Source organism: Periophthalmus magnuspinnatus, chromosome 2 (genome assembly GCF_009829125.3).
Source record: "Periophthalmus magnuspinnatus isolate fPerMag1 chromosome 2, fPerMag1.2.pri, whole genome shotgun sequence".
Taxonomy (NCBI): Eukaryota; Metazoa; Chordata; class Actinopteri; order Gobiiformes; family Gobiidae; genus Periophthalmus; species Periophthalmus magnuspinnatus.
The window spans coordinates 10,836,055-10,851,428 of NC_047127.1; the positions used below are offsets into that span (position 1 = coordinate 10,836,055).

At 40.5% G+C, this 15,374-nt stretch overlaps 1 protein-coding gene across 1 annotated transcript in view; it reads left to right on the plus strand.

The window, feature by feature from the left end:
- LOC117382067 (aryl hydrocarbon receptor-like) overlaps positions 1–15,050 on the plus strand; it is a 36,494-nt gene extending 21,444 nt beyond the window's left edge. The window contains exons 3-11 of the mRNA XM_033979119.2: positions 1,762–1,877; positions 3,072–3,161; positions 3,794–3,896; positions 4,340–4,479; positions 6,845–7,047; positions 7,613–7,722; positions 7,794–7,935; positions 8,010–9,423; positions 10,433–15,050. Coding sequence (XP_033835010.1) covers positions 1,762–1,877; positions 3,072–3,161; positions 3,794–3,896; positions 4,340–4,479; positions 6,845–7,047; positions 7,613–7,722; positions 7,794–7,935; positions 8,010–9,423; positions 10,433–10,516 — 2,402 coding nt within the window. The 3' untranslated portion in view covers positions 10,517–15,050. The remainder of the gene's footprint in view (positions 1–1,761; positions 1,878–3,071; positions 3,162–3,793; positions 3,897–4,339; positions 4,480–6,844; positions 7,048–7,612; positions 7,723–7,793; positions 7,936–8,009; positions 9,424–10,432) is intronic.
- The last annotated feature ends 324 nt before the right edge of the window (positions 15,051–15,374 follow it).

Below are 15,374 nucleotides of genomic sequence, written 5' to 3' on the forward strand. Positions count from 1 at the left end.
GTTTGTGGAGATGCAAGTCTGCTCACAGTTTGTAGTGAAATAAAACAAAGCAAAAAAAACCCCCAAAAACATTTGCTTTTGTTATGGTAAAATTTTTGATACTTCAACAAGATTTTGACAGATCGTCCAGAAGGATTTGTTGATATCGCTCTCTAAATACTGATTACTGCAAATTAGGCAAAATTTGAAGTTTTATAGCAAGATATAGTTAAGATATTGTCATCAGATTTGTGAAATATATTTTTTAAATTAAGGTTCACTTTAATTGCCTTTAATTGTAGTGTTTGTGTTGCATTCAGGCTGCATTCTCCACTCCACCAGGAATGTAAACAGATAACTTCTCCAGACGCTGCGGGTAGGGTCAGGGGTCACGGATCAGAGGTCACACAGTCATGACCAGGAAGTGACTCACCGATTCAGCGCCCTCTCTAGGACTAAGCGTAGCTGTACATGATTATGAAACAGAGTGTGTGCACAGTAGAGATGTCAAAAGTATCGAAAACCAGATACTAATTGATACTAAAACTACTGAAACTAGATACTTATTTGAGTAGGATCAATACTAAAAATGAAATGAAAAATGAGACCACATAGACTAGTATACACCCATGGACCACTATGGAACCTACCCGGACGACTGAGAGATTACACAGATATAAGGCCTCAGGGGAATATAAAAGAAAGTACTATGATTCAGTTGTAGTATCGAAATTGACTTTAAACTTTTAGTATCGTGACAGCGCTAGTGTACATATTTGAGTCCCCATAGTGTGATAAATACCCACCCACTCATATGCTCTCACATGGGGAACAGAGGCCCCATTCAGAGGAGGGATTTCCCGGCTCACACACACACACACACACACACACACACACACACACACAGTCACTACGTTTACATGCACACAGTACTCTAGACAGCCAAATTCAAATCGCCTTTCCTCCAAAACCTGTCCGACCACTCTGTCCCAGTCTACTGCAGGTCAAAGGAAGCTAAGAGACGTTCAGGTTTATCTAGTAATTTAGCATTAGCACTAAACTTTACAGCCTGATAAAAACGGCTGTCACGAACCCACACTTTTGGCAGATATAGATATACAACATGTTTTGATCTTCAGACATGTTAGGAGCTGCGTTACTCGACACCACGGCACCTCAGTCGTACTTCCAGGTTTACGTGCGTTTAGAAAAATCTGTTTCAATGTTTTGTTGATGTGCATGTAAACATAGTGAGTTTGCTATATAGAGAAATGGTGGCATGGAACTCCAAGCCGGTGCGTCATTTAGGCGTGGAACGATATTGAAATTTGGTGTCCCGATTGGTCAAATTAATTGTGATTAACTATTATGGCACGATTATTATTAAAGTTATAGTTTAAATATGTTATCTATATGAGTAATTATCATTTTAATATTATGAATAGGTTGTATTTTATTCAATTCAAGTTTATTTCTATAGCACATTTAAACCAACTTGAGATAAAAGTCAACAAAAAACAAATATACAGTGACACTTTCCTTTGGCTTCCACATGAACCTCAATGCTGCTCTGTGATTGGTCCACTCTCTGGACAAAAGCGGCACAAAGTTACCTAGCAATGCCAGCTAGTTTTGGTAAAGCTATTGACTTGAATGTTGTTGTTTGTTATGTAGTGATTAGTGCATTTTTGTCCTGTTTTAGTTCTCTTCCATTGTCAGTGTGAATATTACATCCCTCAACGTCCTCTGTGGGTGTGCTCATGTGTTGTTTTGTCCCCACAGCCTCTCTGAAGAAGGGCGCTGCAGCGGTTAATGTGGTCCCTGCCCTCAGCTCCGCTCAGCACCAGGTCTCCTCCATCGACGGGGTGAACTTCAGTGAGGGAGATCTGCTGCTCCAGGTAAGCACCAACAACCTCAAATACAATGAATACAACCTAAAAGTGCAAACAAACTTGATACGATGTGCAGTAGTTGCGTAACAGAATGCCCTGCTTTTGTTGTGATAGTGCTCTGAAGGGGGAGTGACTTAGCGCAAAGAACAAAAGGACACAAGAGTCAAAAATGAAAGTGAAATAAATCCTCTTCATCCTAAATAGATAACTTTTCCTATTTATTAGCTTTAAATAAAACCCTATAATGAGCTTTGTGTCTCAAGCTGTTCACCTGCTATAACAGAATTAATATTCCATAAGCCCAAACTGACTCTCAGTCATGTGACCATAAAAGAGGGTCATAATGTTTTATACAGCTCTCCATGCTATAGAGACGTGTGGTGAAATCTGCTATAAAACCCTTGATAGAGAAAGAATGTTAACAGCTAGCATCCATGTTTTTATGTTCTAATACACTGAACATGTTTGAGGTGGATACCACTAGACTTGGGTTTCATTTTGTTGACATATTACAATGTTTTGTATCAAAACATTTCCTGACATTTTGGATATTGCATTTATTATGAACTACGGGAGTACTTTAAATTTTGTGTAATGTTTTTGGATTTCAACTGTAATAAATTGGACTTAGAATTAGCTTAGGTTAGTTTGGTGAGTTTATTTGCCACTAGTAGTTAAAAACCACATTGGAAAAATGTGCAAGAGGAAAACATTTGCAATGCAATTAGAAATGAACAAATCCCTCTGCCTTAAGTGCAACTAGACTGGAAAGTTTGTGCTACTTTAAATACACTGTACTAGATTTTTACTGTCTTAAAAACGTGAAAAACAGAACTAGTTTATTTTAAACAGTTTGCAGTGGTCCAAAGTTATTCCTCAATTCCCTTATGCATTCAGAGCATCCTAAATATTCATCACAATGAGTTTTCAAAACTCTGAACATGTTGGTAAAGCTAACAACTAGCATGTTAACACACACTTCCAGATTGTCGGATATTAAATTTGATGCAGACAGCTTATTTTGACCCCAAGAGCTGTTTATACAATATATTTGTACTGGTGTGAGACACATTTTTTGCTCAAATACATGTGAAAAATCTAGTATGGGTCCTTTAAGGTGTCATCTTTATGTGTCTCTGTGAGAAAGGTGCATTTTGAGAAGTTTGGGGTCTGATTTATGATCTTGTGGTTGATCCTCAGGCACTGAATGGCTTTGTGCTGGTGGTCACAGCGGAGGGATACATCTTCTACACCTCGCCCACTATACAGGACTTTCTGGGTTTCCACCAGGTAAGCACGCAGGATAGGGTATCTGACGCAATCCTCCTGAAATGTTTACTAAATCATGCCCTCATGAGACAAGTCCTTCAGTATCAGATCAACATCATTGGTTGAAAGTTCAGATTTGAAAATAGGTTAAGGTTAGGAGTTATGCTATTTTCTGATCTATGTTAAAATGTTGTTTCCTATGTTGTTGTTTCTTTTGCACATGTTTAATACACAAATCTTGTATATTTAGGCTGAGTTCTTCTATCAAACCAAACACTTTACATTTTGTTTAGTAGAGATTGACAATTTCAGGACTGAAATCATCCAAATGATTTTAGTGAATGTGTATGAAGTTTAAAAACACAGTGGAACACTTCCTGTATTACCACATGACATAACAAGGTGGAATAGAGGGTTTTCAGATTGAGAGAAGAACTCAGGGTGCTGGGTTTGTGTGTTCAACGTGTGAATGAAACAAAAGACGACTCTATGTATGTTTTTCGTAAGGAAACATTATAACAAAGATCAGAAAATACCATAATTGTGCCCTTTAATGTAATGTAAGGAAAAGAGGCTCAAATAGAAAAAATTAAATGAAATATGATGTCCCCAGAAGCCTGAGAATCTAATGCGCGTGTGTGTGTTTTGTGCAGTCGGACGTGGTGCACCAGAGTGTGTTTGAACTCATCCACACTGAGGACCGTGCACTCTTCAGACAGCAGCTGCACTTCGCCCTGGACCCCAACACCACCACAAGTCAGTCCAACATACACAAGTCATCATAAATCATAAATACAACTTTCTGTTAAAATTGCACTGTGTCACTTTTCTGATGGAGGTTTTGCCACGTGCTTGTCTCCATGGAGACATTATTGCTTTGCCTGCAATAGTGTTGTAATGATACTAAAAGTAAATACTCAATGCTGTTTGTGATACTGTTATAACAATAGAAACACTCTTTATTTAGACAATAGAATGTGATTTTTAACACTAAATAGTAGTACTTTCTTTTATATCACTATCGCTAGTGTGCTGACAGCTTATGGTGCTTGTTGTAAGGACGTTTATGGTGACATCCGCACCCATTGGGCTAATTACTACATAATGATGCACGGGTGTCATAGACTATAACTGTATAGCAGACACATGCACAATATGTCTTCTTTAAGTGCTCTACAGTGATCCTTCTGTTCCCTCAGATGACCAGAGCTCTGCGGACGTCAGCACTAACCTGGTGACCTACGACCCTAAGATCATCCCTCAGGAGAACACGTCCTTCCTGGAGCGTAACTTCTGCTGCCGCTTCCGTTGCCTCCTGGACAACTCCTCGGGCTTCCTGGTACGGCTCTGTGCATAAATTACTCTCAACATTCTGTACGCATGTAGGATTTCATGAGGCGGAATCACGTGACATTCTATTGCAACCATGGCAACCCACTTTTTAACTGTGTTCTCCTATTTACCTGTGCTGCCGGGTCGAAAACTTTTCTGACAATACAAAATTAACTTAGAATTAAATAAAATAATCACAAGAAGCCATTCAGTTACACAGTTACGCCAAACAACAGCCACTTTGTCTTAGTGGTCATGCTCGCCAATATTGATTTTTGACAATATATTTTGTTCACTATCAGGTTAAGGTTAAGGATAGGGTCAAGCTTAGGTTTAGGAATGGCCTTAATATTTGCTGTAATTATATCTGCTGATTATGAAATGTACTCACGCTCATGAAAAATGCTGTACGCAGAGGTTAGTTCGCTTTGACTGACATGGGCCACTAAGCCCCGCCCACAGAGGAAATGCCGATTATTTAGAGCATCCCGTCCGTAGAGTTGTTAAGTGATAAGTGTTAAGTGATTTATAGCTTTGTTTTTGTTCCTTATTCATCAAACAAGATACAATTACCTTTCAAAAGCCTATGTTTAACCACGAATTGTATCAAATAGGGTAAATAATATAGTAATAATCTATCATAACATAGGATTACGAGTGTGTATTTCTCACTAACTGCTCGGCATTTTCTTTTTAACATGAGATGTGTTATCACTAAAAAAAGAGGAAATTGTAAACATGTTCATTGTTAAATCCGCTGATGGACCTTGAAGTGACATTTAACATCTTTATTGCTGGGTTTCAGATAACGCCACAAAATTCTATAGACCAATCATATTTAATGCAAATGTCTGCAGCTAAAATGCAGATTTCGGTTGTAGTACAGTGAGTTCTTGGATCTAATCACTAATAGAAATGATCAGGTTCAACATTTGTGCATTTACTTTTTGGATATTTCAGGGCAAAGTACAATGCAATAAAAAGGAAAAATTGGCTCTTGTCCCCCATGTGGGCGTATGACATCATTGTTACGGAAAGTAAGTGTTGTCCTGACGAGTCCTGCAGTTGTAAAGAGAGGCAGGAGACCGTGGATGGATGTCTGAGGCCGGAGAAGTTTATTTACCATCAGTCCAGAACATGGTGACTTGAATACTCAACACTGTGCATTAGTATTGGCTATTCAAGTGTGACTATGCTTCCACACAAGGAGGTTTGAGTAGGGACTAAGAAAGACAGCCTGGAGACAAGCTGGCTGAGATAAAACGAGCAGTGCACAGCAGATCGATTCTGTGAGGCGAGTTCATGTGGTGGCAACTGATGATAAAGTTAAAAAAGGACAAACTCTGTAACACTTGAATGGCGACAGAGCTAACCACAAAGAAATGTCAACACTGGACTGGGGGTGTCCCTTTAAGTCTGTGCAGGGGACGCAAAATTCCACAACAATCATAACACTCTCGAATCTGAAAATCACCAACAGAAGTTATGTAGATTCATAACTGGGGGACAGGTCAGACATTTGTGGCAGAGTTGGACTTTCACTTCAGATGTTTGTTCTGGGTTATGGTTAAAGTGCATATCCACTACACATTTCACTAAAACATAGTTAACATCATTATATTTAAGATTTTAATTTATTTTATCTGTTTTCCCAAGTTGTTTATATGGATTCGAGAGTGTTGCGATGTCACGATGAATACTATATTGACTAATGTTATCTTATGGCACTATAGCTCTGTAGCACTATATCGAGCTTCAAAATGTGTTATCGTGACAGGCCTACATGTTTTCAAGGACAAAACATTAAATAAAGACAGACACAAAAATGAGACAAACTAGATCCTATCTGAAGGAGCAAGAAACACAAAATTTCAAATCTTTTCATACAGCAACATAAAGTTTTGTCACTTGTAGACGTAATCACAGTGGGAAGAGTAACCACAGCAAGTAAGAGTACTGTTACTTCAATATAAGTATTACTCAAGTAGTAGTAAAAGTATGCTGTTAGAAAAGTAGTCTGAAAAGTACAGTTTCTTTAAAAGTTATGCAGCTGACCGATTACTACCCACCTCTGTTTATATAATACAGAAATAGTAATAACATATGAAAATTAAGTGCATATGAGAGGTTTTGATCATTTTTTATTTGGTGGGATAATACCTGTTATAAATATAAAATATAGTTTTACACCAATTATAAAGGAAATTCAAAAAAGTTGAAAAATATGTCAAACATTTTCTACAAAAAAGAATGTTTCAGTGAAATGAGTCCAGTCTGTCATAGGAGCTTTAAATTACAGATTGCAGCTTTGAATAGTGGCAAAGTGGTGTTGTTATTTCACACAATAATTGTAAATGCATCTCTTGGTACAGGCGCTGAACTTCTTTGGGCGTCTGAAGTACCTGCACGGTCAGAACCAGCGGGCTGAGGATGGGACCCTGGTGCCCCCTCAGCTGGCCCTGTTTTCTGTGGTCACTCCTCTGCAGCCTCCATCCATCCTGGAAATCCGAACTAAGACGCTGCTGTTCCAGACCAAGCACAAGCTGGACTTCACCCCTCTGGGCATCGACGCGAGGTACCCACCCACCATAATGTACTTTACTCATACTATAAGCCCATAGCTACCTTCAGTCAAAACATACTATTAGGACTGTCAAAAGTATCGAAAATCAGATACTAATCAATATTAAAAGTAGTATCGAAACATTATATTGATTTGAGCAGGTATCGATACAAAAAAGTCACATTCACAGGAAATTAACCTTTCTTGAATAGCTTTAAAATGATCTTGAGCTGTATCAAATCAAGTATAAGACACATAGACTAGTATACACACATTACCACTATGGAATATACTGGATGACTGAGGGATTACACAGATATAAGGCCACACGGGAATATAAAAGAGAATAATATGATTTAATGTTTAAAATCCCATTCTATTGTCTTAAAAAAGAGTGTTTATTTTTTTATTATCATCATGATATTGGTGCTGAGTATTGAGTCTTTTCTTTAGTATTGAAATCGTGTTTGTAATTTTAGAACAACACTATGTACACAATGTATTTAAAGTAAATGTGTATGAATACTAACCCTTCCTCTCACTGTGTACTGATGTCCATGCTGTGTGCTGTGTTCAGGGGGGAGGTGATCTTGGGCTACACGGAGATGGAGTTGTGTGCGCCTGGCTCTGGGTACCACTTTGTCCACGCAGCAGACATGATGTACTGTGCCGACCAGCACCTGAAGAGTAAGCCTCTGCTCTGCTCACACACACAAGCTTTGGGTCCATCCTTATTTGTGATGTCTATGATTGTGCAGTGATGAAGACTGGAGTCTCTGGTTTCACTGTCTTCCGCCTTCTGACTAAGAACAACTCCTGGATGTGGGTCCAGTCCAATGCCAGGCTGGTCTTTAAAGGAGGCAAACCTGATTTCGTCATCGCCAAGATGAAAGCTCTGACGTAAGTGTAGACCCTCAGGGCTCAGGCATGTGTTATATCTTTAGTATGTTTCTTTAGTCATGTCTGTGATGCAGGAATGAAGAGGGAGAGGAACACCTGCGTCTGCGCCGGCTGCAACTGCCCTTCAGCTGTGCATCTGGGGATGCTCTGCTGTATGATCTTGCCCCCAGCATGGAGCCTCCAGAGCAGTGCTCTGTACCCAAACAGAGGAAGACAGAGTACACTGTGACGCCAAACTCCATCCTGGGCAGCATGCTGGGCCAGGACCAGTCCTTGTACTGCCCCCACAGCCCACCCAGCATCAGCTCCATGCACGACGTGGCCTTCAGGGACACCCATGCAACAGTGAGCGTGCCCGGGGACCTGTGGCCCCTTGGCTCCAGTGCAGCTCCGGGCACAGTCATGAAGACCGAGTCCAGTGTGCAGGACATGATGGACACTCTGCAGCAGGTGCTGGGGGACAGCGACCTGGTGTCCTCTCTGGGGGTGGAACCAGAGGAGCTGAGGAGCTGGGAGAGCACCCTCATGTCCCTGAACGTGAGCAGCTCCGACCTCAACACTGTCCTCAGCAGAGACATTCTGTCCATTGTGGAGGAGCAGTTCCAGAAGGAGGGGGGCTTCACCTTCCTGGATCATCTAGAGGACGTCCCCAGGAGTCTGTCCTCCCTGGATCTCCATACCCAGAGCCCTGACCAGGAGCTGCTGCAGGATCTGCAGTTACCACTGGACTGTCTCAGTGATATTATCCCCAAAACAGAGCTCATGCCCCAGGCAGAGGCACCACAGGTCACCTCCAGACTGAGCCATATGGATGGTCCTGCTCTGAAGGGGACAGTGCCTTTGTGTTACAGCTTTGGAGCAGAGAACCAGAACAACCACAGGGCGGTGGACCCAGGCTTCCCTCTGCAGTGTGCTCAGCCCCAGGGCTTTCTGAAGGCCTGTGTGAACAGTAATGGCAGAACAAGCCAGTCCTCAGCGGAGCAACTCCAGCCCAGACAGGCAGCTCTTCCTCCCCCTCTGCACCACCCCGAGCTGGGGGGTACGTACACACAAACTCCCTTAAACCAGGGCATCAGCAGTTCATGTCCCCAGTGGAACTACGCTGTCCCTAAACAGACTGTCTCCATGGAGCCTGGACCATTCAGCAGCATTTCAGACCAAAGATCTAACCCTTGCATGTTAGCTTCATCAGTACAGTGCCCTCCAGAGCACAGACCAGTCTGGCCCCAGACACAGTCCCACCACACCTCCCTCTCCAACGGATACCACCACATGAACCACAGCCTTCAGCATGAGAGCCAGCCCTCCAGCTGCATGTTCTCCCAGCCCTGTGTGAATGGAGTCCCCCTCAGCTCAGAGCTCCACCCAGAACCCTCCAGGCTCTACTGCCTGTACCAGGAGCACCAGGAGGTCCCTAACCCCCCAATGTCCTTCAACCTGGACACTCAGCTTCAACCAGTGCAGCCGTTTTTCAGCCAGCAGACCAAGGTAACACCACGGAGTTTTTATATTTAACCCTCAGGCATCTCTATGGATATTTTTGTCTGTGTGGCCAATTCCTTAAACTTTGTCTGCCCACTATTTTAGTTCAGTTAATGATACCAAATTATGTGACTTAGCCTATTTCTTATCCTAGTTTTTAATTAAATACTTATATAGTATACGTATATTACTTTATTTGCTACTGCATTGGAACACTCAGAATGTTTATTTTGTCAGACTTAGGACACAAATGTTCACTTACAAAAATATCTATAAAATCAGTGTTGATTTTTTTTCAGCTCAATCTAAAGATTTATGTCTATCCTTAAGAAAACAAGTGAAATGTTTTTAGTATTCATAACTGAATTCACCATATTTCCCTTTAAAAATATTTTAAAATATGCAAATGTCTAGATTAATTACAAGGCCCCATTATAATCAATGGGAAAATAGCCAACATTTCAAACATGTGCCAGTGATGAGTAAAAAAGAACTTGTTTTCTAAAAATGAATCCAAACAGAAATGCCTTTAGATTCTTCTTATTATTAAAAGAATCTGGGGAAATCAGAATGGCCCATTATAATGGGAAGGATGTCTCAGAACTGATTGTAATCTGATGCTAAAAAACCCCCACAAATGCTACAACTGTCAGCATTTTAAACCTTGCTTGGACACACATAAAAATCCACCATTAGCCCCTGGCTTCAGCTTTATGCACAATAAATGGAAGCTTGAGGGTTAATATAGCACGTGTGATATTTTTGGAGTATAGCAAAGTAGTACAGCTAGCATAGGAATTGCTCAATAGTCAATATTTTATCACTTGGAGGAGTTCAATTCTAATTTGAACAATTTACCATGTATAAGATGTTTTATTTTATTTGTATAGAACACACATGTCACTAAATAAGGAAAGGGGGTTCATAACAACAACAACATGACAAATCCTGCTGCTGAAAGAGAATAAAGAGAAATGCTTCAGTATACAATACAATATTATCTCCTGTGTTCCAGATGAACTGTGCTGCCATGGGGACCGGGGCTTTCCCTCTGCCCTCTGCGCCCAACGGAGGAACCTACTGCTCCGACAACCAGTAGAACTGTCCTCTGTGGACTAAAGGATATCAGACCCTCCTCTGTGGACTAAAGGACATCAGACCCTCTTCTGTGGACTAAAGGACATTAGACCCTCCTCTGTGGACTAAAGGACATCAGACCCTCCTCTGTGGACTAAAGGACATCAGGCTCCTCTGTGGACTAAAGGACATTAGACCCTCCTCTGTGGACTAAAGGACATCAAACCCTCCTCTGTGGACTAAAGGACATCAGACCCTCCTCTGTGGACTAAAGGACATTAGACCCTCCTCTGTGGACTAAAGGACATCAAACCCTCCTCTGTGGACTAAAGGACATCAGGCTCCTCTGTGGACTAAAGGACATCAGGCTCCTCTGTGGACTAAAGGACATCAGACCCTCCTCTGTGGACTAAAGGACATTAGACCATCTGTGGACTAAAGGACATTAGATCCTCCTCTGTGGATTAAAGAACATTAGACCTGCTTCTGTAGACTAAAGGACATTAAACCCTCCTCTGTAGACTAAAGGACATTAGACCCTCCTCTGTAGACTAAAGGACATTAGACCCCCCTCTGTGGACTAAAGGACATTAGACGATCCTCGTGGCTAAAGTACATTTTACTGCTCTGTGGACTAGAGGACATCAGCCTCCTCTGTGGACTAAAGGACATTAGACTGTAGCATCTTTAAACCTGTTTTCCACACTCACCAAAACTTGCCTAGTTTAGGAAGGAGGACTGTGAAAAAGGATCCTACACTCTGGACTTTGGAGGACACTTTGGAGGACTTTGGAAGACGGTGTTAAACGCTAAGAGACATCTGATTGAACCCTGGATGGAGGATGTTTGTTGTAAGAGAACTTAAAATGATTTGAAGCCAAAGACTCATGGCTCTCATGTACCTGAGAGCAGATATCTCAAATACTGAGGGTTCTGTACTATGTATTCTTTCATATTTTAAAACTTCTAATAGCGCATATGTACATAAAACACACAAAATGATCTGTTCCCCAAAGTTGCAGAACTCCAGCAAAGGGCACCAGTGAATCGGTTTAAATTAGTCTAAAACGGTAGCTGTTAATGTTAAAGTTGGTTTGAAAATGGATTCTGCTAAAGGTAATGGACTCTTTTGGATTACCTGCAGATGGTGTTGAGAGGTAGAAAAAAATGACACTTTGAAATAAGGTTCATCAGTAAGCTGTTTATAAGTTTACAATTGGTGATAAGATGTTTAAATGCTTATAGACACATATAGGACATAGTATGCATTATCTGTATTGTTATTGGCCTTTAAACATGTTCTTTTGTACTTTTGCTTTGGCATCGCATGTTTAGAACATTTAATGATGCCTATGTTTATATAACCCTACTTGGCAGCAGTGGGAGTGAACCATGGAAAAAACAAAAACTAGCCATTTAAGCAACATGGCCCGGTATGCTAACATAAGCATGCTATTTTAATGAATGCAGTTTAACGGCTCAGAACGAGTCAGTGATTTATGGACTTAAAACTGCACTAGAGCCTTCCAGATTTTTACCAGTGACGTAACTGTCAGAGGAAAATTGAAATGGAGTGATTTCTGGGGCTGAGAAGACAACCTCATAAAAAGGATTAATGAAATAAGCGCAAATGAAGCTAAATACCACTCTAAGCATGTTTTAGATAAGGGAACATTATAACATGACAAAATGTCCATTTCAATAATGGCTTAAAATATTTCACTTATGAACCTTATTTTAAAGCATAACCCAAAACTCAAGGTTTTGTCTGAGGAAAGAACATGGTTTTAAGTAAAAAAATATTGATTTGTATAATATAGGACCTGGTCATGGACCCACACAGCTATGCAAACGTGATCAGACCGCTTTGCTATCAGTGTAATTAGGGATGCACCGATCCAATACTGGTATCAGATATTGGCCTGATACTAAAATTAGCTGAATCAGAATATTATATTATGATATAATATATTGGAATATTAACATCCAAATATTGGTTCAGCTGATATCCTGGTTGTGCATATAAATTGATATAATTAGACTAGTCGGCCCAGATAGCTTCATGATTTACACAGTGTTTTTCTGTAGTTACATGTGGAATAAATAACAGCAATATGACACATTTTGATCAGCTTTGTCTTATTTTACTTTAGTGTAAAGGAAATAAATGCTGTTTTCAGTGTCTGCACTAGAATCGGCTGATATCGGGTCTTAAAGAGAGTCTTAAAGCTAGCAATGAAATTGGTATTATTATAAAAGCTGGATCAGTGCGTCCCTAAATGTAACCAGAATCACAGTCTCATGTCTCATCTGTACAAATATAGTGCTGTAACCCTATTGGAATTGCTTTAGATGGAAAAATATGATCAGATAATTACAACAACTGAAATGTGCCAAATTTAAACAGTTATATTTTGTTTTCTTTTGGTTATATTTGATTTAAGTAATTCCAACACGGTTGAGCATTGCTTTCTTTGTATCTGAAATATTTTTTTGGTTCAAAACCTGAGTATTTATAATGTGTTGATGCCTCTGGGCACTAAGGGAGAGAGTGGAGAAACACGCACAAGTCCCTCCTGAGGGGGGCTCTGTTGGACCTCATCACAGGTCTGTAGCTCAGTCTTCTGGGTCTGGGGGACACAGGGCGCAGAAAACTTTAGGCTGTCTCAACTCAGCTGTGGATGTTATCGTTCATAAAGGGAAATGTATATTGTGCCTTTTAAAACAAAGCATTAACACTTAAACACATGACTATATATTTTGTATATTTGAACCTAAAAGTGCCTTTGACAGGTTAGACTACTCATTTCACTAAAACACAATTCAGATCATTATATTTCAGATTTTTTGTTAAACTAAAAAAATATATATATATATTTGACCATTTTTCAGGTTTAAATTTTAATTCTGGTTGGAAATCATGACATCACACTGTGCCCAAACTTTCCTAACTTACACAGAAACTATATTTCACACAAAAAAATTATAAGAAAACACCTTTATTTTGCTGAGGTAATGTTTAAAGTATCACAAAAATGTGCCTCTTGCATATTAATTGGCCCTAACGATTCTCCCTAGTGTGATGTTTGTAATTTTCAACATATTTTTTAACTTTTATTTTCAAAATGCTTCTTGATTTGTGTAAAGCTCATTTATATTTGCAACTGGTATTATCCCACCAACTTCAGTAGGAATTACACAATCATCAAAACCTGTCAGATGCACTTTAAACCAAAGGTGCACTTGCCCAAAGCCAGCAGAGGGCAGTGTTGCAGAGCCGGACTGCTGCAGATCCTCAGGCACTAACACTAAAAGCTTGGTTGCTATGGATATTGAGCCGAATATTTTGGTGTTGCTATAGAGATTGAGCCGAATGTTTTGGTGTTCTTGTTTAGGCAAAGGTTCTGTCGTGAGCACGCAGTGGAGTCGCAGTACAATCCGTCCAGGCACAGCTCTCACACCAGACCTGTGAAGGCAGCTTTTAGACATCTGTTTGGGCCTGGTTCATTCACACATGCTCTCTGGACAGTAACAGTAGAACAGATGTGTAGTGTGGATAGGCTTCAGATTGTGAGTCCAGCTGTGTAACTCTCAAATGATTGGCTCTTACCCAAAGTCTCCTGGACATTTACACATGTGAACAGAGGTTATGCAGATGACATCATCATTATATGAGTGTCAATGGTGAGCAATGACATTTTCTACTTAAGAACTCAAAACATGTCTAAAATGTGAAAGAGCTTCAGTTTAATAAGAAATACAAAAATCAACTACACTACTACAACTCTGCTAAATATTTAGTTTGTACCTGAAATCTGAAAGGAGAAAAACAACTCAACAGTTGTGGAAAACCAGTGAGCAGTTAAACAACAGGGACAGGGACTACATGCACATTTATCAGTCAGAATGTTGAGGAACATTTTTCATATAAAATTATGTCAGTGCATAACCTCTATTGAAACTAATTGTAAGCACTTTATTGGAAATGATTTCAACAATGAGAGTCCATTATGTATTTGTCATTTGTGCAAACAGGGGCAGGACCACCTCTTGTGCCCCCTGGTGGAGGGTCCTCTGAATGAACCAGGCTCAAACATGTTTGTAAATGTAGATAATTGTTAAACAACAGAGCACTTACCCACAGTCTGTCACTTTCCTCTGGTGCTTTTGTATTCAATGGACATTAGAAACTGTAATAGGAACATAAAGTTCCTCTGAGAGATGCATGTGTACAGTAGAATGCAGAGGACATAAGTACTGCAGTAGTACTGCAGTAGTACTGCAGCAGTACTGGGTAAATACTTTGTTAGTATTTGTGGGGAGAACCAGGTAAACCCCAAACACACAGAGGGTATGTGCTTTGTATCGTGCAGTGCCTCTTATTCTGTAGTCATGTGACTTCTCTCTCATATTTACGCACACATTTTGTACATATGATGTGATCCTTATATTTAGCCCAGTGTAATAAGTTCTATGGAGCGCTTACTGTTGTCTATGTTAAGAGATCCCATGTATCCTAATGTAACTGTCTCATTAAATATCTTCACCTTCACCTATCCATGACTGTGTCTGTCCTCTGTGTCCTCTCTGCCCTTCTGCCCCACATTCCTCAGACTGTGGACAGGAAACCATGTCCCTGCTGCCCCGTGCTCTGTTTCCCCTGGAGAGGTGAGAACTTTGATTTCTTAAGCACTTTTAGCATCAACCAGCCACTGCTCCTCAGGGACCAGCTGGAGAGGGCTGGTGTGGACTGGCCTGGCAGAGTGGATCCTTGCCCGTCTGTGAGACCCCCGACCTGCAGTGTTGGGGCCCCCAGAGGACTGTCCTCACGCCTTTCCTCTTCACCCTCTACACTGCAGCACAAACAGTTGTGTCCTGCA